This window comes from Protomyces lactucae-debilis, assembly GCF_002105105.1.
Source record: "Protomyces lactucae-debilis strain 12-1054 chromosome Unknown BCR37scaffold_1, whole genome shotgun sequence".
In the NCBI taxonomy this organism is placed as follows: domain Eukaryota; kingdom Fungi; phylum Ascomycota; class Taphrinomycetes; order Taphrinales; family Protomycetaceae; genus Protomyces; species Protomyces lactucae-debilis.
In genome coordinates this window covers 309,691-332,965 of record NW_024467993.1, presented here as the reverse complement: position 1 = coordinate 332,965, position 23,275 = coordinate 309,691, and the positions used below count along the sequence as shown (strand labels likewise).

Genomic DNA, 23,275 nt, shown 5'->3' with positions numbered 1-23,275 from the left:
GCTTGTACCAGAGATTGCGTGGCAAGTCAATGTAGGACTGAAAGATGAATCGAAAGGCGCGCATGATTTCCGACAGCTCATACTTGAAGCTCCTCCAAAAGAATGTTCGTGTTAGCCAGTTGTCGCCAAGCTTGTTGAGCGAGGTGAAGATCCAGCCGACACTTTCGCGCAGCTTGCTGAATGGATCTCGTGGCCCTGCATGTCTGGCTTTTGCATTCTTTTCAGAAACAGGCAAGGCGCCCGTCTCTGTCAGCTCGGGATCATCTACCGGAATCGGCTCATCGGATCCTGGCATTGTGTATGCGAATGTCTGATCGAGCGACGTCAAAGAATGCGAGAGTCGACCGTAAGTATTGAATAAGGCCACAAGCTCGCCTTGCCGCAAATCGAGCTCATCCAACGTCTCTGCTTCATCAAACAAAATCTTGAGAGCCGTTCCATAGCCAGCCACTTGGACTTTGCCCCAGAGCCGGCACTTGTCACAACCGACGCAGTCCATGAGCGCTGATATGTTGCGGAAGCGATTGCGAAAGTCTTCTTTCAGCAGCCTGTCCTCGAAGAGTTGGCTCTCATCGTAAGGCACCTGAGCAGCGGACTTGACAATCTCTTGGACTTTTGAGGATGTTTGTTGGTCAAACTCGACATCACCTGAACAAAACGTGTATCCTGCAAGTGCATCACCGATTTTGGCGACTGCTCGTGATAAGAGGACATAGTTGAAGTAGATGTTACTGATGCGGTCAGGGTAGGGCGCAAGGCGGTCCTGGAAGCAAGTGACATTGGGCTTCCAAGCCCCAGACAATTGGTCGAGGTACGAAGCACAGATGTGAGCCGAGATACTTGCATGCATGCCAGAGATGATGCGATAAAAGATGCGCTTTTCAATACACGTATCTTGAATGCCATGCTCCGACAAGACTGGATCCTGGAGGAGATTGCTGAATTCTTGTTCAGACCCACTCGCGGATCGATGTGATGATGCATCTACCCCTTGCTCAGCTTCCGCATCTGAAGGAGCATGGAAAGGTTCAGAGACATGATTGTCGAAGCAATTCTCGCGGTAAATTGCACCCCAAACAGCATGCGCGTGTTTGCCATGGTAGCCTGTGTACCGTTCCTCGTTGTCTGCTAGCGAGACATAGACACAGGAGCTATCCGCATCTTCCGGTATACAAAATCCACGATCGGCCTTCACATTTTGATCTTGTACACACGTTTCTCCTGTGCCGGCCTTCGCATCCGACTGAACAGATGGCGTCCGGGTCTTGAGTGGCAACTCTGAGGCTGCCGTTGCACTAGGCCCCGAAAGACCGCCTAATACACTCGCGCGCCATATCTCTGGCACGTCCTCTTCCTCAATCGTATCTACCGCACACGCGCGATTTCCACAAAACGCGCCATCTTCTGTGAAATACTTGCACTCGCGCGAAAATAAGTTGACTTTGTAGTATTTGAAGAAGTCTGTTTCTGTGCAAAGACTTTGTAGCAGGGGCCCGACTTGCTCATTTTGTCGAGTCGCCTGCTGATAGGTCGCAGGGGTGTCGCTGATGAACGCAGGATGCTTCTTGTTCGTCGCCGCAGCCACCACGGCGAGACAGAAGGTCCAGAATGGAGTTATACGCATCCTATGCAATGAATTGGAGGTACGCTGGCTCGATTAATGAGATTAGAAGAGCACGACGCGTAGAATAGATGATTGTATTTTAACTTGTGAATGAGGTACGTGTCCAAGTATGAATTTGTCATTCACACGCGGAGACGTCATTTTCGTGGCAATCAACTGCATAATATTGCCAGAATCCATCTGTCCAAGCATCTTATGTCTATAGCTAGGCTCATTACAACATAATCATTGCTTGGTCTCAATGGAGATGGCCTTTACAATTGGCTGAATGGCGTGGCATGAATTGCATCGGCCCGAGTGTTGCCCTACTATGACGTTGGTCGATCGAGAGTACAAGAGCGAAGACGTATCCTCCCTCTCTCCCTCAGTACTACTACTTTCATCATGTCTGACAGTATCAAAATATTCTTTCTTGGCGCTACGGGCTACCTTGGTGGCCATGTCCTCGATGACTTGCTCGACTCAAAGCTTGCACAAGAGAACAAGCTCGAGTTCACACTCATCTCTCGCACTTCCAAGAAGCTAGAACAGCTCAAGGAGCACTTGAAGAAAGAGCATGGCTCGTCACTCGACAAGCACACTTTCGTCTATCATCAGCTATCTCACGACCAGCTGGCTGATATCAAGGAGATAGCCGCTGCATCTGACATTGTCATGAATCCTGCAGATAGTGATGATTTGCCACTGACGAGCGCCCTTAATGAAGGCCTCAAGCTCAACAAGCAGACGTCGAGTGCACTGAAGCGAGGAAGGCCCCTTCACATCCACGTGTCGGGCACTGCGTTGCTCTGTGATGGTGCGCACGGCGAGCACGGCAAGCAGGAGCGCTTCGATGACATGGACGCCAAGCGTGTTTGGGATCTACCAAAAGAGGCCTTGCACCATGAGATTGACCTGGAGATCCGGCGCGCAGGACGCGAAGATGACATCGATGTGGCCATGATCCTACCACCCCTCATTCATGGTGTTGGCAGAGGCATGAAGAAGCTGACGAGGCAAGGGCCTGCTCTGATTGCCTCTGCTTATGAGCGCAAGGTACCTGGTATGGCAGGTCCAGGCAAGAATCTGTGGTCCTACTCACACATCAATGATACATCAAGTGCTATTGTTGCCGTGACGGAAGCTGCCGTCAAGGGCGAAGCGGATGTCAATGACGAGGGTGTTTATTTCACAAGTGATGGCAAGCACGATTTGCGATGGGTCGAGTACGTGAGAGCCATTGCCAAGGAGATCGAGAAGCAGAAGTCAGGACACCTCGAGTCCCTCGAGCCCACGGCATTCACGGAGCAAGAAGAGGGACAGTACTTGGGTCGACCGGACGGAGCCAATGTGTTTGGTGGCAACTCGCTGAGCGTCGGCAACCGCACTGCCAAGTTGGGGTGGAAGTTTGAACAGTCCATCAAGGAGGATGTCTACCAGACGCTGGCAGAGGAAGTCAGGCTTGTCTTGGCTGAGAAAGAGTAGATTTATAACGTAATGAATGCATAAGTATCCGATTGTGCCTGATTTGCATTTGCGGGGGCTGCTCCTCCGCTTGAAAGACGCGACCGCGATTCTGACAGGCATCCACCACAACACACAACCACTTCCAAGAAGACAGCATGGTCTTGCCAGCGCCCTTGTTCCAACTACAATGCGAGACAAACCAGTACGAATGGGGAAAACTCGGCAAGGATTCCAAGGCTGCTCAATTCGCGGTAGCCACCAAGGAGTCCAATTTGACGATTGACGACAAGAAGCCATACGCCGAGCTCTGGATGGGTACGCACAGCTCCGGGCCATCGAAAGTTCTGCCAGAAGGCGTTCTACTGAGTGAAGTTCTTGAAGGAAATGAAATGCTCTGCGGCAAGGAAGTGGCGGATACGTATGAGGGCAAGCTGCCATTCTTATTCAAGGTTCTTTCCATTGAGAAGGCGCTCTCGATCCAAGCCCATCCAACCAAGGAGCTTGCCAAGAAACTGCATGCTGAAGATCCAAAGAACTACAAGGACGACAACCATAAACCAGAGATGGCTATAGCCATTACCCCATTCGAGGGTTTCTGTGGTTTCAGACCAGTCGAGCAGATTGTGACCTTTCTTCGGCAAGTGCCTGCTTTCACTCAACTTATTGGCCAAGAGTCAGCGGATGCCTTTGAGAGGGAAGTGCAAGGCAAGGAGACCAGCAAAGACAAAGCTGATGTGGAAAGCAATAGGAAAGCGCTCAAGGAGCTATTCACCAAGCTTATGAACACCTCCGAGCAGGATCTGAAATCAGCGTGCGATGCCTTGGTGAAGCATGCCAAGGAGGCAGGCAACGAACAAGCCTACGCTGTTGGTGGCCAAGATGGCAAGACAATTGCATCGCTGATTGTTAGACTCAACGACCAGTTTCCGAGGGACATTGGCCTCTTCTGCACCTTCTTCCTCAACTACGTCACACTACAACCTGGCGAGTCCATATTCTTGCGGGCCCTCGATGCACATGCCTATATCTCAGGCGACATTATGGAATGCATGGCAGCAAGTGATAATGTCATTCGAGCTGGCTTCACTCCAAAATTCAAGGATGTCAAGAATCTCACTGAGATGCTGACCTATGCTTATGCAGCGCCTCAGGATCAGCTCATGAAGCCTGTCAAGTGGGAGGGTGCTGCATCGACGTCAGAAGATAATGGCTGCAAGTCTCTATTGTATGACCCGCCCATTGAGGAGTTCAGTGTTGTGCAAACAGAGGTGCCAGGTGGCAAGCAGGAGGTCCACAAGGGTGTGCAAGGGCCGAGCATCCTCATTGCTACCTCTGGCGACGGTAAGCTGACTGTTGGCAATAAGACATTGGAGTTTGTCCAGGGTCAAGTCTTCTTTGTCGGCGCGACAGCTGAACTCACCATTTCGGCAGACAAGGATGTGGTGATTTACCGCGCTTTTGTCGAGGTGAATTGCGCAAATGGCTCAGAAGAGCGCCCAGATCGGTCACCTCAGCTGAAGCGGCGAAAGACTGATGATGCCAAGATGTAGCGCATAGGTAGCATGGTCAATTGTAGGCACTGAGCCTAAGCTGGCCGGTCTTTTGCTAAGTTGCATCTGAACAAACTTTCCGCGCACAAAACCTTCGAGCAAGATCACAAAAGCTCGCGACAACGAGCGGTGCGCGGTCATGGAGGCCATTCAGTCCCTATCCATACCCCAGCTTGCATATCTTGTCACTTCTCTTAGTGCGGACCAGCCACAGCGACCTGATGGACGATCCTTGACGCAATTTCGTCGCATCACCTATGCCAAGGGTGTGCTTAATTCTTGCCTAGGCAGTGTCTTACTGACCTGGGCCAGTGGAGCCACGACCATTCTCGTGGGCATCAAAGGTGAAATATCACAAGCGATAGAACAATCAGGACAAGGCGCACGGAAACGGCATCGTGGCGGCAGTGTGGCTGTTTCGGTTGATATTGTTGGTGAGAGAGATGATGAGACGCTAGCGATACAGCTTTCCAAGTCGCTTCAAGACCTTGTCGCTCCTCACAACAGAAGCGGTAGTCGAGGCCAGTCAAGTGGGATTGACTTGCGCGAATTGAATGTCACACATGAGAAAGCCTGGCATTTGAGTATCGATGTGCAGGTCCTCTCACACGACGGCAGCAACTTGACTCCAGCGTGTGCCTGTGCAGTGAGACTTGCACTGCTCGATACCCGGATACCTCAAACACGGCTGGGAGCAGGAGTTGCAGGCAATATCGAGGGACGCGACGCCGTCATGACGCTTGAAGAGACTGAAACAACACAAGCGACCGCACCGTCGCAAGCGCAACTTGATTTCACAGTGGACGACGATTACGATAATGCTGTACCACTTCTCTCTGCAGCGAATATACCACTCATCTTGCTGGCTGGTGTCATCGGTCCACATGTCTTGTTTGATTGTGATGCTGCAGAAGAGCAGGTTTTGCGAGCACGCTATCTTGTCTCTGTGAGTGAGGCGGGTCAAGTTGTTCAAGTCATGAGGCTAGGCGTCAAAGAGACACGCCCGGGTGTGCTGCAATCTGCATTAGGTGGCATTCCGCAAGAGCAAGTACGGAGCATCAAGCAAATCACAGCCTCGATTGAGCAGCGTGGACTAGATGTGCCACAGGTCGGGCGTGTGCTACAAGAGTCCATTGACGTCTCACGCGAGATGTTCAAGGCGTTGAGGGAGAATATTGAAGAATCGGCAGACTTATTTGATGTGCTATAGAGTTGCCGGGTGATCTGTAATTTTATTGAGCCGTTGAGGCACTCTTGACCGTCTCGGCATCTTTGAACAGGATGGGCTGTTCCTGCTGCTGTGCCGGTTGCTCCTCAGCCTTCTCAAAGGACTTCATCCCACGAAGACCCCACCGGTCGAGCATGGCCTTGTCCTCTTCCCAGCCTGAGCAGGCCGTAGTCAACATACGCTCACCTGTAAAGACTGCATTCGCACCAGCCAGGAAGCACATAGCCTGATCGGTCTCTGCAAGAGAGATGCGGCCAGCTGCGAGACGAATGATTGTCTTTGGCAACAAGATGCGTGCTGTTGCGATCGTTCGTAGGATATCCTGGATAGGAAGCGGCTTTGTCACTTGCGAGTAGAGGGGGGTCCCTTCAATGGGCACGAGCGCATTGATGGGTAGAGACTCGGGCCTTAGGCCAGAAAGTGTATGCAAGAAAGAAATACGGTCTTCCTCCTTCTCTCCGAGACCAAGGATTCCACCAGAGCAGACCTTGATGCCGGCAGACTTGACGTTGTCAATCGTGGCCAATCGCTCATCGAATGACCTGGTGGTGATGACAGATGGGTAAAATTCACGCGACGTGTCAATGTTGTGGTTGTATGCAGTCAAGCCAGCCTCTTTGAGCTGAATAGCTTGTGCCTCGTTCAACATACCGAGCGTCGTGCACACTTCCATACCCATACCACGAATCTCCGTCACCATCTCACAGATACGCTTGAGGTTTGCCTTGCGACCATTCATATCGCGCCATGCAGAACCCATACAGAAGCGGGTGCTCCCATTTTCTTTTGCCTCCCGAGCCTTGACGAGTACATCATCGACAGTCATGAGCTTGGTCACTGGAGATGTAGTCTTGTAGCGCGATGACTGGGAGCAGTACGAGCAGTCCTCTGAGCAACCACCAGATTTGATGTTGAGCAGCGTACAAAGCTGAATGGCATGCGGATCTTGGTTAGCCCGGTGCACGGAGGATGCTTCATGGATGAGGTCCAGCAGCGGTTTGCGATAGGTGTTTCGGATGTCATCCTTGGTGAAGTCGGACGGTTGCTGCGATGCAGGGAGAGGGGAGTCTTTGATGGTTGTTGCAAAAGCACGCCTCGAAGGCCGTGCAAGCAGACTTGCTGCCCTTGTTCTGATCATGCTGGCTATGGATGTGTACGCTGCTGGTCTTATCTGTGGAGTCTCGAGCCTGAGGAGTCGGCAGCCAGATCAATTCGTTGGGACTTGCCGAACACTTCAGATGGACCACGAAGAGATCAAGCTGCTGCATTTCATGTATACAAAGTGCTCATCCAACCTGCGACATGACTCGCCGTTTCACCGCTTCAAACTGATTCAAGAAACCACTCCCGAAGCTGCGTACGCCAACGATAGAACCCTCCTCTCTGCTGTACAGCTTGTGAAGCTTATCCACAACGCCCATGGTCCTCGAATTTGCCCAGTATCGTTCACGCGTCACCTCTTCACCCGCTTGTCCAATATCTCCGCCAAGCTGCACACATCGAACAACAGCTTCATGCAAAGAAGCCGAGTCGAGGAGTGCCAAGTTCAAACCTTGCCCCGCCATAGGGTGCATCGTGTGTGCTGCGTCGCCAATCAAGACGGAACGATGCGCCGGGGAGTGATACCGCTCGGCATGTCTGAATTTGAGTGGGAATGCAGCAACATTTTCCACAGTGAGGGATGTGGGCGGCGCATGTTTTGACGCAGCCGGCAGCGACAAGCGCCAATCTAATTCTTGTGCTAGCGCTTCTGGTGTGTCCAGTGACAGTATGTAATTGAGATCAACAGAGGACAGTGAGAAAGCGGCATTGATGAGCTTGACCTGCAAGTCCGCATCCAATGACTTGATCCGCTGTGCGTGTTTCGGGTGTATCGACCAAACAAGACTCGCTTTATCCTTTGGTAGCGGGAGAAAGGCAAGGGGACCAGAGGGCAGCATCCGCTGGTGCGCACAACGATGCTCATAGCCAGTGTGAGTGAGTGTACCAACAACGCCATGATGCGGATAATCCCAACCACGCACATCAATCCCTGCGAAATGTCGGACAGGGGAGTTGCCACCATCTGCGCCCACGAGTAGTCTCGCCTGCAGGGAAGTCCCATCACTGAGCTGGACAACAGGATACCCGCCGCTGCCATCTGGCTGTGAGACGCCTTCGACTTTTGCAATATGCACCTGGGCTGAGGTCTTATTGATGCTTTTGACGAGTGCCTGTTGCAAGTTGAAGTTCTCCACCATGGTCGCAATCCGAATTGGTTCGTGGAACTCAATTTGTTGGTCTGACACACCATCATAAACGTGCATGTCGTCAAAGGCCTGTGTACGCTCGAGATGCATATTTGACCAAGCCGTAGATCGCTCCAGGTATCGCACCGACGTGCCTGTTAGACTAGAAGTACGGTTCGAGATGGGCGAGGACGCGCCAAATACAGGAAACTTGTTGGCTTCAATCAGCGCAATGGATAGGTGGCGCGTAGTTTGCGCATGCAGCAGCGACGAGGCAAGCGAGAGGCCCGCAATACCGCCACCTACAATGACGAGGTCATGAACTTTGTTCATGGCCTTTTGCTGCCGCTGGAGACTGCGACTAGCTGTAGACGATAATCTGATTGCGATCGTGTATGTCAGCTGTAGCGCATGTCACGAACTCAGGCGTGTGACACTTGCGCCCATCTGAGGAAGTCAGACAGACTCCGGGGAGGTTGTCAACTTGTCAAGCTTCTCCTTCAGTATCCTGCTGCTTGCTTCACGAGTACAATGCAGGTCCATACAGGTACAGACTGCCATCGCCATCTATGTATCTCTCAATGTTTATGCCGAGTAACCATCCGTTGCTTCCTTGCCCAGTATAAATAAAATTACAAATTGTGCAAAAGCTAGACGAGCTTGTCCATGGCCGCAACAGGAGTAGAAGCCTATGGGGAATCAAGAGCCTCGTCTGAGTCGTCTCTGCCGTACATCACAAGCAAGCAGATCTCGCATTGTAGTTAGCGAGGCTTCGATATTGTCGTCTTCCGTCATTCACGATCTAGTCATCTGAGACAGCTTGACCGCTCAACACTCTCTATCTCGATAAAGGGTATAGCTTACCCGAGACCGAGATGAGTTCGTTGATTGTCAAGTGCAGCACGAGGAAGAAGTTTCGTCAGGCAATCTGCCTTCTGCAACTTGATGCCGACGTAGGGAAGCTTGATCTTGCCTTGCTCAATTAACAACGAAGGTGGTGATATTTGACCTCGATATGCTTGCTCTTGGCGTGGAACACTGGGTTGTGAGCCAGCTTGAGAGCAGCTTGGTTGACCCCAACAAGTTGATTGAGCCGTCTAGGTTCAGCACATGTCTGATTTTGATGCTGATTTTTTCCTTTTGCATCCGTAGCAAATCTCTTTGCACTTCATAAGTTGCTTGTGCTTGTCAGTGTTGTCACCTCACCGTCCATGTCATCACTGTAATCACGCTCAGCTCCGATTACTATCACTGCCTGTCAGACGTCGATGCATCTGAACGATCTGGACAGTGAACCGGAGGGTCCGTGCGTACTCGCCGGATTTGTTCCAGAAGTCGCGCTGTCTGGTGCTCAGTAGCACTGGGCGTGTGAGTATTCTCCGTTGAAGTTTGCGTCAGCAGCAGGCTAGACACTGGCATGTATTCTTCCGTGGGTATGCCGAATCATTCCGCTTGTCTGGTGAGTGCATAGCCATCCTTCGTGGATATTTGGCAGCCGTCGTCTGGTAGCTCTCGCTACGGCGTCCAGCCATTTCTGCGCTAAGACGTGAACGTGGGACGTATCGCCGCCTGATCTTGGCAGCACCGCACAGTAGTAGTGACAGTAGTGACAGTACCCGAGCCAAATCAAAAGGCGCAAGTTTCTGTTTTCAATCACCCACAGATTTGACACCCTCGGCGGGGTCAGCTGTGTTACACCAACGACGAGCACACTGCTTTTCGATACAACATGGTGTCCGCCCTGGGCTACCGCCTCGCCATGACAGCGTTCCTGCTGGTCATTCTGTTCAGTCTCTTCCACCTGAGAACTCGCCAGCAAGGAAATGTTATCGGAGACATACAGGAAAGCACAGGAACAAGCGGTCTTCTCCGCAATGCAGTATCAGGTTTGACGTCTTCGCCTAGGAAGAAGCCAGGAACAGACTGCCTAGCAATGATGAGGCAAAAGTACGGCTTGAACAGGTTCACGCGCGTAGCGTGGCAGGACGATACGCGAAACGTCAACTTCCCCGAAGGATTCCCGGTCGCAGATGCGCATCAGTGTATGCCAACCTTGTCAACGAAGAAGGTCGCTGTCCTTGTTGAGATGCGTCCGCAACCAAACTGGGTCTACCATGTCATCCACTTCATCCATACGCTCGATGATGATTGGCCGTTTGTCATCTACCACTCGAGGCACAATGAGTTGCTGTTGCGCGACGACCCAGCATTACAGCCTCATATACTCTCTGGCAAAGTACAACTGCATCGATTGAACACTGTTTTCCCGACATCAGAATCCATCTCACAGCTCTTGACGCATGCACCTCTGTACGAAGCATTGGCGCCTGCTGATCACATTCTCCTTTACCAGATCGATTCGACCCTCTGTGCAGCATCGCCTTTGAAAGTCGAAGACTTCTTCAAGTACGATTTCGTCGGAGCACCCATCACGCACAATGATGATGAGACCCCGATCTTCAACGGTGGCTTCACTGTTCGCAATCGGAATGCCATGCTGCATGTCATCAAGAACGAGCGACCTTTCGACCATCCCGACAACGAAGAGAAGTACGAGGATAGATGGTACAGTATGACAATGGCCAAGTCGAATCACTCATACAAGCTACCGACTGCGAAAGAAGCTGAGCCTTTTGCCGTTGAGTCGCGCTTTCATCCATTGCCGGTTGGTGTTCATCGGCCAAGAGTCTATCTGCCACAATTTGCGGGCGCAGAGAGGGTGGAAGAGCTTTTGCGCAATTGTCCGGAAGGCGACCGTATGCCCGACAAAAGTGGTGGCCATTTTGACCCTTGCCTCAATGATCCCAACAGCAAGGATTGCGTCAAGAGCTCAAAGTGAGAAGGTGCATGGTCACTGCAGACCAACGCCAACGACTAGACGACACCAGACATCGCGTTGTCAAAGTCATTCTGTGTACATATTCTTATTGCATGCATACACGAACATGTCCAAGATTGCCTTGAGCCTGTCTTTTACAAGTGGCGTCTGCAGCCATTCGACATTGACTTCTGCAAGGTCACGGCGCGTTCGAAATACATGGTTCACCGTTCACGTCAACAGTCTAACCTTGGAGTCCTAGTGTAGCCGGATCTCAAAGGCGAATTCGAGATCATGAACATCATGCACACTGCAGGACCAATTTTGTTTTGCAGGCTCTTCGAAGCTCTCAATAGAATGATGCGAAGCACTCAGTGTTCGAGCGTTGTTCGCTCATGCAGAGCTCTAGCTTTCACTTGGCCCATGCTTGCTGATGATGCGAATCCTTCGGGACAAGCAGACCCTCTTATGAGTACAAGCATTAGCTGCCATGTCGTGCAATAGGGTAAACAAGGCCAAGTATTTGCAGCAGGATGAGATTGTTAGATATCAACGAGTCTTGAGATATTGCGGGACGCAAAGTTGGGTACAGGAGGTTGTCCTGATGAGCACTGACTCCTGGAAGCCGCCTATGAATTGAAGAGCTGTAGCGTTGTCCTCTAGGTTTTAGTCGCATTTGGCTCAATGGGAATGCGATGCGAACTGCGAAAAGGTCTGACATGGTTGGCACAAGTCAGGGGCATGCCGCCAGCGGTCACTAACCCTAAAATTCTCGAGCTCGTGAGGGCATCAATATCAATTTCCTACGACTTCGCAGCCTCTCCTCGCCCTATTTGGCAGACGATCGTCCGTCACCTCTTGAGTTGCTGATCTGACATTGCGTCTGGTGTCAAAAATTGCTGCTTGTCCATGCTGCACACGAAGTCAAGTAGGCACATTCGTACTCAAGAGATGTTCTGGTACTACTGACGTCCTCTTGGGCACATAAACGCACGCCTGAGCTGTCATAATGTCAAGGCTGGCGATATGGGTTTCTGAGATGTTCTCTCAGAGCACGTTCTCGAGTCAGAGATGCCCCTGACTGATGTTTCTGCCACTGCAGCTTCGTCATCCCTGGCAGTTCTAAGATTGGTTCAAAGTGAATAGCCACGGAGCAGAGTTTTTGCTTTTTCTTGTCTTCGGCCTTCTGTTCAGATTTCTCAATCGACGAGCAGGTCGTCCAATGGCTACAATTCTCAGCCGTAGGCGCACCAAAGTGCTCTGCGCAGTGGTTGTGATCTACGTCGTGTTGAAGCTTGTGGGGCAAGCCTCTCATTCCAAGAATGTCTCTGGACATGGAGGTCGATTGCTTTCAAGCACATCGGTCGCTTTGGACAGGCCTGCTTCCAATGGCAAGGTCGTGTGGTCGACTATCGAAAGCGGTGCGCCTATGAACGTCTCGAGCCAGATAGACTGCCCGGCAATGATGGAGCGGAAGTATGGCGTGGAACGCTTTACACGCCCTTCTTTCACGGAGGACACACGAAAAGTCAACTTCCCTGATGGTCGTCCTGTCGAAGATGCGCATGAGTGCCTGCCGTCACTATCCACTAAGAAAGTTGCTGTTCTCGTCGAAATGCGCGCGCACTTAGACTGGGTCTATCATGTCATGCACTTCATTCGTACGCTGGATGATGACTGGCCATTTGTCATCTACCATTCGAATCACAACGAACACATGTTGCGCAGCAATGCTGAACTACAGCCGCACATCCAGTCCGGCAAAGTGCAGCTGCATCGTTTGAATACTATCTTCCCGACATCAGAGTCCATCTCACAGCTCTTGACGCATGCCCCTCTGTACGAAGCATTGGCGCCTGCTGATCACATTCTTCTTTACCAAATCGATTCGACCCTCTGTGCAGCGTCGCCTTTGAAAGTCGAAGACTTCTTCAAGTACGATTTTGTCGGAGCACCCATCACGCACACTGATGATGAGACCCCGTTATTCAACGGTGGCTTCAGTGTTCGCAATCGGAATGCCATGCTGCATGTCATCAACAATGAGCGACCGTTCGACCACCCTGACAATGAAGAGAAGTACGAGGATAGATGGTACAGTATGACGATGGCCAAGTCGAACCACTCATACAAATTACCAACTGCGAAAGAAGCTGAGTCTTTTGCCGTTGAGTCGCGCTTTCATCCCCTGCCGGTAGGTGTTCATCGGCCAAGAGTCTATTTGCCATGGTTTGCAGGCGCAGAGAGGGTGGAAGAGCTTTTGCGCAATTGTCCGGAAGGCGACCGTATGCCCGACAAGAGAGGTGGCCGTTTCGTCCCTTGCCTCAATGATCCCAATAGCAAGGATTGCGTCAAGAGCTCAAAGTGAGAAGGTGCATGGTCACTGCCGACCAATGCCGACGACTAGACGACGCCAGAGATCGCGTTGTCAAAGTCATTCTGTGTACATATTATTATTGCATGCATACACGAACATGTTCAAGATTGTCTTGAGCCTGTCTTTTGCAAGTGGCGTCTACAGCCATTCGACATTGACTTCTGCAAGGTCATGGCGCGTTCGAAATACATGGTTCACGTCAACAGTCTGACCCTGGCCCCCCTTTGTAGCCGGATCTCGAAGGCGAAATCGGGATCATGAACATCATGCCTACTGTAGGACTAATCTTGTTTTGCAGACTCTGCGAAGCTCTCAGTAGAATCATGCGAAGCACTCAGTGTTCGAGCGTTGTTCGCTCATGCAGAGCTCTAGCTTTCACTTGGCCCATTCTTGCTGATGATACGAATCCTTTGGGGATAAGCAGGCCCTCTTATGAGCACAAGCATCAGCTGTCCTGCCGTGCAATAGGGTCTAAAGGCCAGGTATTTGCAGCAGGATAAGATTGCTAGAATATGAACGAGTCTTGAGATATTACAAGATGCAAAGTTGGGTACAGGAGGTTGTCCAGTTGAGCACTGACTCCGCCAAGCAGCCTATGAATCAATTCCAAAGAGCTGTAGCGTTGTCCTCTAGGTACTAGTCGCGTTCGGTTCAGCGTGAATGCGATGCGAACTGCGAAAAGGTCTGACATGGTTGGCCCAAGTCAGGCCCTGGCCCTGTCAGGGGCATGCCGCCACCGGTCACTAACCCTAAGATTCTCGAGCCCGTCAGGGCATCAATAACAATTTCCTACGACTACGCAGCCTCTCCTCGCCCTATTTGGCATTGACCGTGGTTGGCTGGATGGCTGATCGCAAATGTGTCCGGGTGTCAAAGATTGCTGCTGGTCCATACTGCACCTGGCTTCAAGTAGGCACTTTTGTACTCTAGGGACGTTGTGATATTACGGACATCCTCTCGGGCACATGAAGGCGCGCCTGCGCTGTCACGATGCCAAGGCTGGCGATATGGGTTTCTGAGAGCATGTTCTCATTGAGGGATGCCCCTTGCTGATGTTCCGGCCCCTGCGGCTTCGTCATCCCTGACAACTCCTAGATTGTTTCAGAGTAGAAAGCCACGAAGCAAAGACTTTTGAGCTTTCGTGTCATCTGTCCTCTGATCAGGCGTCTGGATTGGCGGGTAGGCTGCACAATGGTTACGATTTTCACCCGTAGGCGCACCAAAGCGTTCTGCGCGGTGGTTGTGGTCTATGTCGTGTTAAAGCTTGTGGATCAAGCCTCTCATTACAAGAGTCTCTCTGGACATGGAAGCCGATTGCTTTCAAGCACGTCAGTCGCTTTGGAGAAGGCTGCATCCAATGCCAAGGTCGTATGGTCGACTATTAAAAGCGGCGCGCCTGTGAACGTCTCGAGCCAGACAGACTGCCCGGCAATGATGGAGCGGAAGTATGGCGTGGAACGCTTTACACGCCCTTCTTTCACGGAGGACACACGAAAAGTCAACTTCCCTGATGGTCGTCCTGTCGAAGATGCGCATGAGTGCCTGCCGTCACTATCCACTAAGAAAGTTGCTGTTCTCGTCGAAATGCGCGCGCACCTAGACTGGGTCTATCATGTCATGCACTTCATTCGTACGCTGGATGATGACTGGCCATTTGTCATCTACCATTCGAATCACAACGAACACATGTTGCGCAGCAATGCTGAACTACAGCCGCACATCCAGTCCGGCAAAGTGCAGCTGCATCGTTTGAATACTATTTTCTCGACATCAGAGTCCATCTCACAGCTCTTAACGCATGCACCTCTGTACGAAGCATTGGCGCCTGCTGATCACATCCTTCTTTACCAAATCGATTCGACCCTCTGTGCAGCATCGCCTTTGAAAGTCGAAGACTTCTTCAAGTACGATTTTGTCGGAGCACCCATCACGCACAATGACATTGAGACCCCGATCTTCAACGGTGGCTTCACTGTCCGCAATCGGAATGCCATGCTGCATGTCATCAAGAACGAGCGACCTTTCGACCACCCTAAAACCGAGGAGAAGTTCGAGGATGATTGGTTTAGCAGGACGATGGCCAGGTCAAACCACTCATACAAACTACCGACTGCGAAAGAAGCTGAGCCCTTTGCCGTAGAGTCGCGCTTTCATCCATTGCCGGTTGGTGTTCATCGGCCAAGAAACCATCTGCCACGGTTTGCAAGCGCAGAGAAGGTCGAAGAGCTTTTGCGCAATTGTCCAGAAGGCGACCGTGTGCCTGACAAGAGTGGTGGTCATTTTTGACCCTTGTCTCAATGATCCGACCAGCGCGGATTGCGTCAAGAGCTAGAAAAGAGAAGGTGCATAGTCACTGCACAACGACGCAAACAACTAGACGAAACCAGAAATTGCATTGTCATGATCATTCTGTGAACATGTTGTTCTTGCATGCACACACGAACAATCCAAGCTTGCCTTGAGCTTGTCCTCAGCCGTTCGACATCAACTTCTGCAGAGTCACGGCGCGTGTAATACATCCACATCGACAGTCTGATCCTGGACTTCTGCTGTGGCCGAATCTCCCACGCGAATCCTTGACTATGAACTGCAAGCCTGCAGCTGCTGCAGATCTGATTCTGCTTTGCAGATTTCCGACGCTTCCTCAGATCATGTGTTTGCAGCAAGATGAGACTGTTGTATAAATGGAGCTTGAGAATCTGCGGGATTCGAAGTTGGGTCCAGGAGGTAATTCTGATGAGCACTGACTCCTGTAAGCAGCCTGAAAATCGGATTCAAGGAGCTGCAGCGCTGTCTCCAGGGACTAGTCCCATTTGGTTCAGTGGAACTGCGAAGTTGCTGATCTGACATTGCGTCTGGGTGTCAAAGATTGCTTCATGTCCATGCTGCACCTGGCTTTAAGTGGGCACATTCGTACTCAAGAGATTTTTTGGTACTACGAATGGGCCAGGGACATAGACGCACGCCTGAGCTGTCACAATGTCAAGGCTGGCGATATGGGTTTCTGAGACAGAGCACGTTTCCGAGTCAGAGATGTCCCTGACTGCCACTGCAGCTTCGTCATCCCTGACAATCCTAAGATAGTGCCAAAGTGAACAACCACGGAGCAAAGACTTTTGCGCTTTCTTGTCTTCGGCCCTCTGATCAAGGTTTCTGTATCGACAAGCAGGTTGTCCAATGATTACGATTCTCACCCAAAGGCGCGTCAAAGCGTTCTGCGCGGTGGTTGTGGTCTATGTCGTGTCAAAGCTTGTGGATCAAGCCCCTCATTACAAGAGTCTCTCTGGACATGGAAGCCGATTGCTTTCAAGCACGTCAGTCGCTTTGGAGAAGGCTGCATCCAATGCCAAGGTCGTGTGGTCGACTATCAAAAGCGGCGCGCGTGTGAACGTCTCGAGCCAGATAGACTGCCCGGCAATGATGGAGCAGAAGTATGGCGTGGAACGCTTTACACGCCCTTCTTTCACAAACGACACACGAAAAGTCAACTTCCCTGATGGCCGTCCTGTCGAAGATGCGCATGAGTGCCTGCCGTCACTATCTACCAAGAAAGTTGCTGTTCTCGTCGAGATGCGCACGCACTTGGACTGGGTCTATCATGTCATGCACTTCATTCGTACGCTAGATGATGACTGGCCGTTTGTCATCTACCATTCGAATCACAACGAACAAATGCTGCGCAGCAATGCTGAATTACAGCCGCACATCCAGTCCGGCAAAGTGCAGCTGCATCTTCTCAAAACCATATTTTCGTCAGGTCATTCAGTGTCGCAGTTTCTGACACATACGCCTTTTTGGGATGCGTTGGCACCGGCCGATCACATCCTTATATACCAGATCGATTCCACGCTCTGCGCATCATCGCCTCACAAGATTGAAGATTTTTTCAAGTACGACTATGTGGGCGCACCCTTGGACTTTTCCGATGATATCGAAATGCCGTTCAATGGTGGCTTCAGTTTACGAAACAGGACAGCAATGATACACGTCATCAATCATGAGCGACCCTTCGAGCATCCGGATAACAAAATAGTCTGGGAGGACAGATGGTACAGTTCGGTCATGGCAAGGTCATCCTATCCATACAGGCTGCCTCGAGGATCAGTAGCAGCAACCTTTGCGGTCGAAATTCGCTTTTACCCACGTCCTGCTGGCATTCACAGACCTAAAGCTTCTTTGACACGCTTTAGTGGCGAGGATTCACTAGAAAAGCTCCTGCGCAATTGTCCAGAAGGCAAGCTTATGCCAGATGATTTGGGTGGTGACTTTTGAAAGGAACTGAGCTTTGTCTCGATCAGCAAAAGATAGGCAACCTCAGCAAAACCAAGATAGAGATAGCTTCGTCCTACAGCTGTGTGCTGACCGCTAAAGAGCATTAGCATTGATAGTCTTAACGTGCTCCACCCTTCTCAAACGCGTATAATCCATCTCTCGACTCCTTAGCTGTAGGTTGCTGAATTAGCCTTTCTTCATCCTGGTTGCATTCATTCTTATAGACGTGCTATGTAACGAGAAGAAGCTGACTCTCTCAATTTTGCTAATCGATAGTGGCCGAGTAGGTGAGGTGTTCCAGTGTCTTCTCCTCGCATTCCAAGCATAGAAGACGACTCCTCGCTTTGTCGTAGTTGAAGCGACAGTCGATGCCTCCACCTCCTTGGCTGTCAGGGTGTTATCCGTACATCGACAAGAGATGCAAAGAGTATTCAGTCTCTGATTGGCGAGAGCTGCCCTGTCTCAAGGTCTTCCAACACGACGCCCAGTTTTCTGGACCCGATTCCATGTGACACTCATGGCCTTCTGTAATGCTCGGTCCTCAATCGTTGGCGTGAAGGTACGCTGTTCCCTTGCAGGGAACATATCTGCTCGAATTCTTCTCGAAGCCCCCTTGAAGTCCTGAGGTGTACAGGCGTTCAAGAGATCCTCTGTGACTTGCATCTTCGGGAAAGGTCTCTCGAGCGACTTGCTCTGCTGCCGGAGCGACCTCTTCATACAATCATGCAGAAGCAGCTTCCTTGTACCTGATGGCCAAGAACGTAACCCACATGCTGTTGTGCGTATATGGCGCCATGAAGACTTGTCCCGATCCCATATTGCCCATCGCTGGAGACAAAGATCTACAAGCACTGCAACAGTACCAATGAATCGAGAGCTGAATGCAAGGAGGTTCAGCCTTGCCGCAGATGCAAATGTCGCTTGCACCAGTACTACAGGTGAACAAGCAGTCAACAGACATTCGCTTGTCAGGTTCTGATCAGCCTCTGATATAGTTATGCCATCAAGTCTGCATTCTTTTGCCGAGGCGAGTTGGACTGCCTGGCACTCAGCTCATGAGTAGTCCGTTGACTAGCAGTAGCTGCAAATCGTAAGAGCATTGTAAATGGCATATTGATATTGATATTGTAGACATCGTGATGCGAGCGTGTGATTCTCAAACTTCAGCACAAAAAGCAGCCAGCAGTTTCAGTTGCAGAGACACCTTTCGACTGCACCTACTTGTATGGATCTGATGACAGGAAGGCTGGTCTGCATTGTTGAAGAGAACTGCACGGGTATCTCGCGACTCATGGCAGCCAAGTTTGCCTGTCTCCTATTGCATCAAAACGCGCTCGGTAGGTCAAGGTGATGATAATTGTATTGTTCGTTATGTCTACGGACAGTGAACGTGCGCTAACAATCTTCCTTGGATGTCTGATTCACCTTCCGAGTGCATACACACATACTTTGTACTTGTTGTGGCGGCGTTGGCGTTGGCCTAGCTTGGCTTGCTTATTGAGCGACAAGCTACTCAGCAGCAACGCTGCCAAAACGATACAAGACTCAGGGCTCAATCCTTACCACGGACCTTTATGCAATAAAGAGATTCGTCATTAATTTTTACGAGCCCAAGAAGAAACAGCTCATTTCGCTAGCACTCGTTTGTACAAGATCACGAGAGACTTGATAGTAGTGCAGCTGACATCCTATAAAACAGCCATAGTATACTTTTCCCAATTCAATAAAGGGACTTACACAGAAGAAGAAAAGTGTTGCTATGCTGATTCATGACATTCTACGTGCAGCATCAAACAGACAAGTCTAACGACCCCACCGCATCTCAGCATGACCAAAACGTTGCAAGCCTCGCAAGAAGCCACGATAAGAGACATGTCCACCAGCAACCTTGATCCAACAAATCTCACACAGCCGCAAGCTCCATGGTGGAAAGCCATCGAGTGTATACCCAGCTGCTGCAGGTTCGCCTGATGCGCTTGAGGCAGACGAGGGACGAGATCCTGGATGGCCTGTAAAGATGAGAAGAAGATTCGGTTCAGGTATGGTTACATCCGTGATGTGCGCGTCGAGGAACGGAATCGTTATGTCGCTCGACGAGATGTGCACGCCACCTGAGGAATGTTGTCGCGCAGGAGCAGGAGGTGCGGCGGAACTCTGTGTCTGTGGTTGTTGTGTCAATGCGTCGGTGTAGCGAGATGCATCGGATCCATTGGACATGGCTGAACCAGGACGAGAAGCAATGGGCGACTCAACTTCATTACCATCATGCGCTGACTTGTGGTTTCGCCGTGTAATACTCTTTCGCAAGCTGCCTGTTGCAAAAGGCGAGGACGTGCGAGACGGCGCTTTGCCATTTGTTTGACTGCTGCCATTGATCAAGATGGTAGGCGATTTCCCATTGACTTGTTGCTGCTGAGCTGTCGTCTCTTCTTCCGTACCTGCAGCGAGGAGACACAAGCTGCGTGTCAGGTCGAGTAACGCTTCACGCCCATCCTCGCTACTAATCAAGTTCACCTCGAGATCTGCCAAGCCGCCATCCCCGTCGTACTCATTGGTATTTTCTGTTCCCCATCCTGGCGTATAGAGGGAGACCTTCTTGGAGTCTCTAAAGAAGCGTCTCAATTTCCGCTTGATGGCCACTTGTAAGGGCGCATCCATGCCCTTCAATTGACCCGATCGCTCATAAATGGTCAAGATGGGGATATTGCAGCAGATACACCAAACAGACAAATCGGCAACATCATTGACGAGGGATTCCAAGTCGCCGCAGATGACGACGGCCAGGTGTGATGGGATTTTGGTCAGGTTCGCGATATCGCTCTTAATCAACTCCTTAGATGAGCTCGTTAGAATGAAGCCCGTGATAAGATCATAACCACGCGAAAGGAATGCTCGTATACAGGCGTAGAGGAAGTAGAGGAGATGGAGGTAGTAAAGGACACCGAGCAAGACGATTGAATGTCCTTGTTCTTGCTTGCGCTGTAGAATATCGAGTTGCTTGCCTGGCGTGTGTTTGTATTTTGGACCACTGGCTTGCGGCCGGTCGACGGCCATGGTGGAAGAAGGGGCCTCTGCGGCCTGACTGGACTCAGTGGATTGTCGCAAGAGTTGTGCTTGCGGTCGTGCTAAAATCGTTGTCGAAGCGCATTGGGCGTGGCGCAGTGAACCAGGGGAAGAAGACAAAGCCATGAGCATGAGCATGATCATTAGAAGTGACAATGAGGGCTATGGATGCAAGGTACAAGACTAGAGGAAACACGATGGAAAGCACATGCCAAGCGCCAAAAAAGCATACAGACTAGACGAGAGGCTGCTCGCGGTGCAACCATAAAACAACACACATTAGAGCCACAACGCATCCTCATCCTCTCCCTCAAGCTCCGGCCCACCGGCTTCCTGAGATTTCTGTGCCGCAAGAACACGAGGCTCGTGATCGAGCGCTGTATAGCTGGAGAGGGTAGCAAGCAGCGCTTGGCATTTCTCATTCAGGATGCCCAAGACTTGACCATCGAGTCGAATGCGTCCATCCACCAGCGTCGTATCCGTCGGCCCAAGAATTCGCGTGAGGATCTGTGCGTGCTGCAAGAAGACCGCAGACTCGATTGATCGAAGGGAATCTGCCGCTTCAAACTCAGTCTCACCTTGATCTGCGAGTGCAATGATTGCTTCTGCTTCATCAAGCGCGTCCTTCACGTCTGCAGGGACAGAAGGAGATGTAGCCTCAGCTAGTGTCCTGGTATGTGCGCAATGACTCGCTTGCTTCAAATCAGCCACCAAGTCAGCAAATTGCCGTAAAAGCCAAACATGTGAACGCAAGGACGCTTGTGAACGTCGAATACTTGCCGGTACTGCCAAGGTTGTTGCAACAGGATCACCTCCACCACTACCACCTTCCCCAAAATCATCATCCCACGATTCAGCTGGCATGATGGGGACCGGAACAGAGTAGCTACCACCGCTGGCTGTTCGCAAGACGCGACGACGACCGGGGATTATATTGCCATCGGTCGTCATGGTCGTGCCTGGTCTCGACCTGACGGAAGCATCACCAATACTCGTCCCATAATTGCTGGTAGGTGGCGGGAGCCGTAATTTCAGGGAAGAAGAAGCAGGCGGTTGGCTGTGCATACTTCCATACCCACTTCGCAAAGACCCTGGCAGTGGTGAGATTTGGTCATTATGTTCTTGCAGGATGGCTTTTGCTGTATCGATGCGCATGCCGTGCTTGCGATCATTGGCTGGACTCTGTGGTATGGCAGCAGCATCAGCAACGACTGGATTCATGAAATCAGGCATACGTGGACGTGCTGCCAAGGGTGGTGGTTTGCGTTTCGCCAGGACTGGTGATGTTTCGGGACTTGAAGCATTGCCATACCACAAAGACCCAACAGATCGCTGTCTCCCTGGACTCGGCACGAATGGACTCGAGCGTTGGTGTTGCTCAATGGGTGATGCGAGTTGTGGTGGAGAAGGCGAGTGCGTCCAATCTTCTGAAGATGAGTGGTGTGATTGTAGATGGTGCGCTGCATCTTGCGCAGTCATAGTGCCGTATGTCGTGTCATCACTCTGCGCATGTAGCGATCGTCGTGAGCTGCGTTTATTAAGGTGGTTCTCATGCGATTCAGCCAGCATCTTGCCATGAATATGATCTAGCTGCCCCGGACTCGCAAGCGGTAGTGTCTCCACAGGTTCAGGCACATCATCGTTCCACGAGTCACAAGAGAGCAGGGATGTAGCAAGGGAGAGTCCTCTTGGACGACCTGCGTGTACGGTGGTGGTGTGCGTCTGCACGATCGACGGTTCCCCTGGATGTGACATGCCAAAGGGTGTCAGCATCCGACGATCCTGGCCAGCAGTCGGATAGACGCGTCTGATGGATGCAGGCTGTGGTTTTTGCGGTACAGGCAGGTTGTTTGAGGGCGAGGCAGTCGATGGATATTCATTCTCCTTGTTGTTGCGGTCTGCCATCCGGCGCGGTGGTGAGGGCGATGTTCTGTCGTCGAGGTCTCTGGTGAAGCGCGTCGAGAGTCTCTTGGAGAGGCGACGTGCAGAGCCCAATGCTGATTCATGCTGCTCATCGAGCGAGGATCCTGGCTGCTGGCTGGAAGGACGACGCGCTTGGACGGGCGTGGATGAGGCGCGTCGCATGCGTGTGGGACTGCTGGGTGAGTGCTCCTGGCCGGCGACTGAAGCGATGTCGAGGCCTAGTGTGTTGGCGGCGAGTTGGGCGGCGACATAGTTGAGTGTCGGGATGGTCTTCATGCCCTGCCAGGCAGTAGTAGCAGCAGTACTTACTGATAGAGTAGAAGCAGCAGCAGTAGCAGCAGTAGTCGCCGTCTCTGTTGACTCTGGATGCGATTTGTTTTCTTTCTACGCGATGACCAAAGAGCAGGAGAGTAAGAGACCAAGTGCAAGGCCTGGCGAGCAGAGGCCAGGTAGTCGATCGCCTGGCCTTCCAGAGACTCACTCTGCTCAAGTAGATCCAGCCAGGGGAGTACAGCGAGAGAGCAGCACCACGAGTCGCATCCACGCAGCATCGCATCGCATAGACGTGACCCATCCATGTTGCATCGCCTTGATTTCCTCATTGGCCCATATCCCTCAATCTCATCCTGTGACCTTCCTTGCCTTTACGACCAATGCCTGTTCCTGCCAGATCCTGCCTGTCCTGTCTGTGATTTGTGACTGTGTCCATACATGACGCGGCGAGCAGACTCGAGCACTGAGCTGAC

The 23,275-nt window shown here is 51.4% G+C and overlaps 12 protein-coding genes across 12 annotated transcripts; 7 read left to right on the top strand and 5 right to left on the bottom strand.

Moving 5' to 3' along the window:
* Positions 1-310: 310 nt before the first annotated feature.
* BCR37DRAFT_335735 (endoplasmic reticulum oxidoreductin 1) lies at positions 311-1,555 on the bottom strand (the record flags this gene model as incomplete). Its single annotated transcript, XM_040867199.1, has 1 exon — positions 311-1,555. A coding segment is annotated over one exon (1,245 nt), but the record flags the coding sequence as incomplete, so codon positions are not given.
* A 194-nt stretch (positions 1,556-1,749) lies between these two features.
* BCR37DRAFT_6276 (uncharacterized protein) lies at positions 1,750-3,123 on the top strand. The gene has a single exon (XM_040872404.1). It carries the CDS (start codon positions 2,009-2,011, stop codon positions 3,086-3,088), a length of 1,080 nt encoding a protein of 359 aa, XP_040728203.1. The 5' UTR covers positions 1,750-2,008; the 3' UTR covers positions 3,089-3,123.
* Positions 3,124-3,225: 102 nt separating this feature from the next.
* On the top strand, positions 3,226-4,620 carry BCR37DRAFT_342695 (mannose-6-phosphate isomerase; the record flags this gene model as incomplete). Its single annotated transcript, XM_040867446.1, has 2 exons — positions 3,226-3,894; positions 3,958-4,620. 2 exons carry the CDS (start codon positions 3,226-3,228, stop codon positions 4,618-4,620), a joined length of 1,332 nt encoding a protein of 443 aa, XP_040728202.1.
* Positions 4,621-4,759: 139 nt separating this feature from the next.
* Positions 4,760-5,717, top strand: BCR37DRAFT_385007 (ribosomal protein S5 domain 2-type protein; the record flags this gene model as incomplete). The annotated part of the gene is made up of 3 exons (XM_040870315.1): positions 4,760-4,886; positions 4,908-5,566; positions 5,649-5,717. 3 exons carry the CDS (start codon positions 4,760-4,762, stop codon positions 5,715-5,717), a joined length of 855 nt encoding a protein of 284 aa, XP_040728201.1.
* Positions 5,718-5,852: 135 nt separating this feature from the next.
* Positions 5,853-6,986, bottom strand: BCR37DRAFT_401622 (biotin synthase; the record flags this gene model as incomplete). Its single annotated transcript, XM_040871849.1, has 2 exons — positions 5,853-6,916; positions 6,965-6,986. 2 exons carry the CDS (start codon positions 6,984-6,986, stop codon positions 5,853-5,855), a joined length of 1,086 nt encoding a protein of 361 aa, XP_040728200.1.
* Positions 6,987-7,134: 148 nt separating this feature from the next.
* BCR37DRAFT_401590 (uncharacterized protein) lies at positions 7,135-8,643 on the bottom strand (the record flags this gene model as incomplete). Its single annotated transcript, XM_040871845.1, has 2 exons — positions 7,135-8,455; positions 8,543-8,643. 2 exons carry the CDS (start codon positions 8,641-8,643, stop codon positions 7,135-7,137), a joined length of 1,422 nt encoding a protein of 473 aa, XP_040728199.1.
* Positions 8,644-9,805: 1,162 nt separating this feature from the next.
* On the top strand, positions 9,806-10,915 carry BCR37DRAFT_385004 (uncharacterized protein; the record flags this gene model as incomplete). Its single annotated transcript, XM_040870314.1, has 1 exon — positions 9,806-10,915. One exon carries the CDS (start codon positions 9,806-9,808, stop codon positions 10,913-10,915), a length of 1,110 nt encoding a protein of 369 aa, XP_040728198.1.
* Positions 10,916-12,359: 1,444 nt separating this feature from the next.
* BCR37DRAFT_390232 (uncharacterized protein) lies at positions 12,360-13,262 on the top strand (the record flags this gene model as incomplete). Its single annotated transcript, XM_040870817.1, has 1 exon — positions 12,360-13,262. The coding sequence occupies one exon, from the start codon at positions 12,360-12,362 to the stop codon at positions 13,260-13,262; it is 903 nt and encodes a 300-aa protein (XP_040728197.1).
* A 1,443-nt stretch (positions 13,263-14,705) lies between these two features.
* Positions 14,706-15,557, top strand: BCR37DRAFT_390231 (uncharacterized protein; the record flags this gene model as incomplete). The annotated part of the gene is made up of 1 exon (XM_040870816.1): positions 14,706-15,557. The coding sequence occupies one exon, from the start codon at positions 14,706-14,708 to the stop codon at positions 15,555-15,557; it is 852 nt and encodes a 283-aa protein (XP_040728196.1).
* A 1,134-nt stretch (positions 15,558-16,691) lies between these two features.
* Positions 16,692-17,543, top strand: BCR37DRAFT_390230 (uncharacterized protein; the record flags this gene model as incomplete). Its single annotated transcript, XM_040870815.1, has 1 exon — positions 16,692-17,543. The coding sequence occupies one exon, from the start codon at positions 16,692-16,694 to the stop codon at positions 17,541-17,543; it is 852 nt and encodes a 283-aa protein (XP_040728195.1).
* Positions 17,544-19,223: 1,680 nt separating this feature from the next.
* On the bottom strand, positions 19,224-20,677 carry BCR37DRAFT_375580 (uncharacterized protein). Its single transcript, XM_040868413.1, has one exon. The coding sequence runs from the start codon at positions 20,595-20,597 to the stop codon at positions 19,347-19,349; it is 1,251 nt and encodes a 416-aa protein (XP_040728194.1). The 5' UTR covers positions 20,598-20,677; the 3' UTR covers positions 19,224-19,346.
* A 63-nt stretch (positions 20,678-20,740) lies between these two features.
* BCR37DRAFT_375579 (uncharacterized protein) lies at positions 20,741-23,213 on the bottom strand. The gene has a single exon (XM_040868412.1). The coding sequence runs from the start codon at positions 22,803-22,805 to the stop codon at positions 20,886-20,888; it is 1,920 nt and encodes a 639-aa protein (XP_040728193.1). The 5' UTR covers positions 22,806-23,213; the 3' UTR covers positions 20,741-20,885.
* Between the last annotated feature and the right edge of the window lie 62 nt (positions 23,214-23,275).

What these genes read in the sequence shown, in the direction of transcription:
- BCR37DRAFT_6276 (XM_040872404.1), top strand. Translation starts at nt 2,009, where the DNA reads ATGTCTGACAGTATCAAAATATTCTTTCTTGGCGCTACGGGCTACCTT.
- BCR37DRAFT_375580 (XM_040868413.1), bottom strand. Translation starts at nt 20,597, where the DNA reads ATGGCCGTCGACCGGCCGCAAGCCAGTGGTCCAAAATACAAACACACG.
- BCR37DRAFT_375579 (XM_040868412.1), bottom strand. Translation starts at nt 22,805, where the DNA reads ATGAAGACCATCCCGACACTCAACTATGTCGCCGCCCAACTCGCCGCC.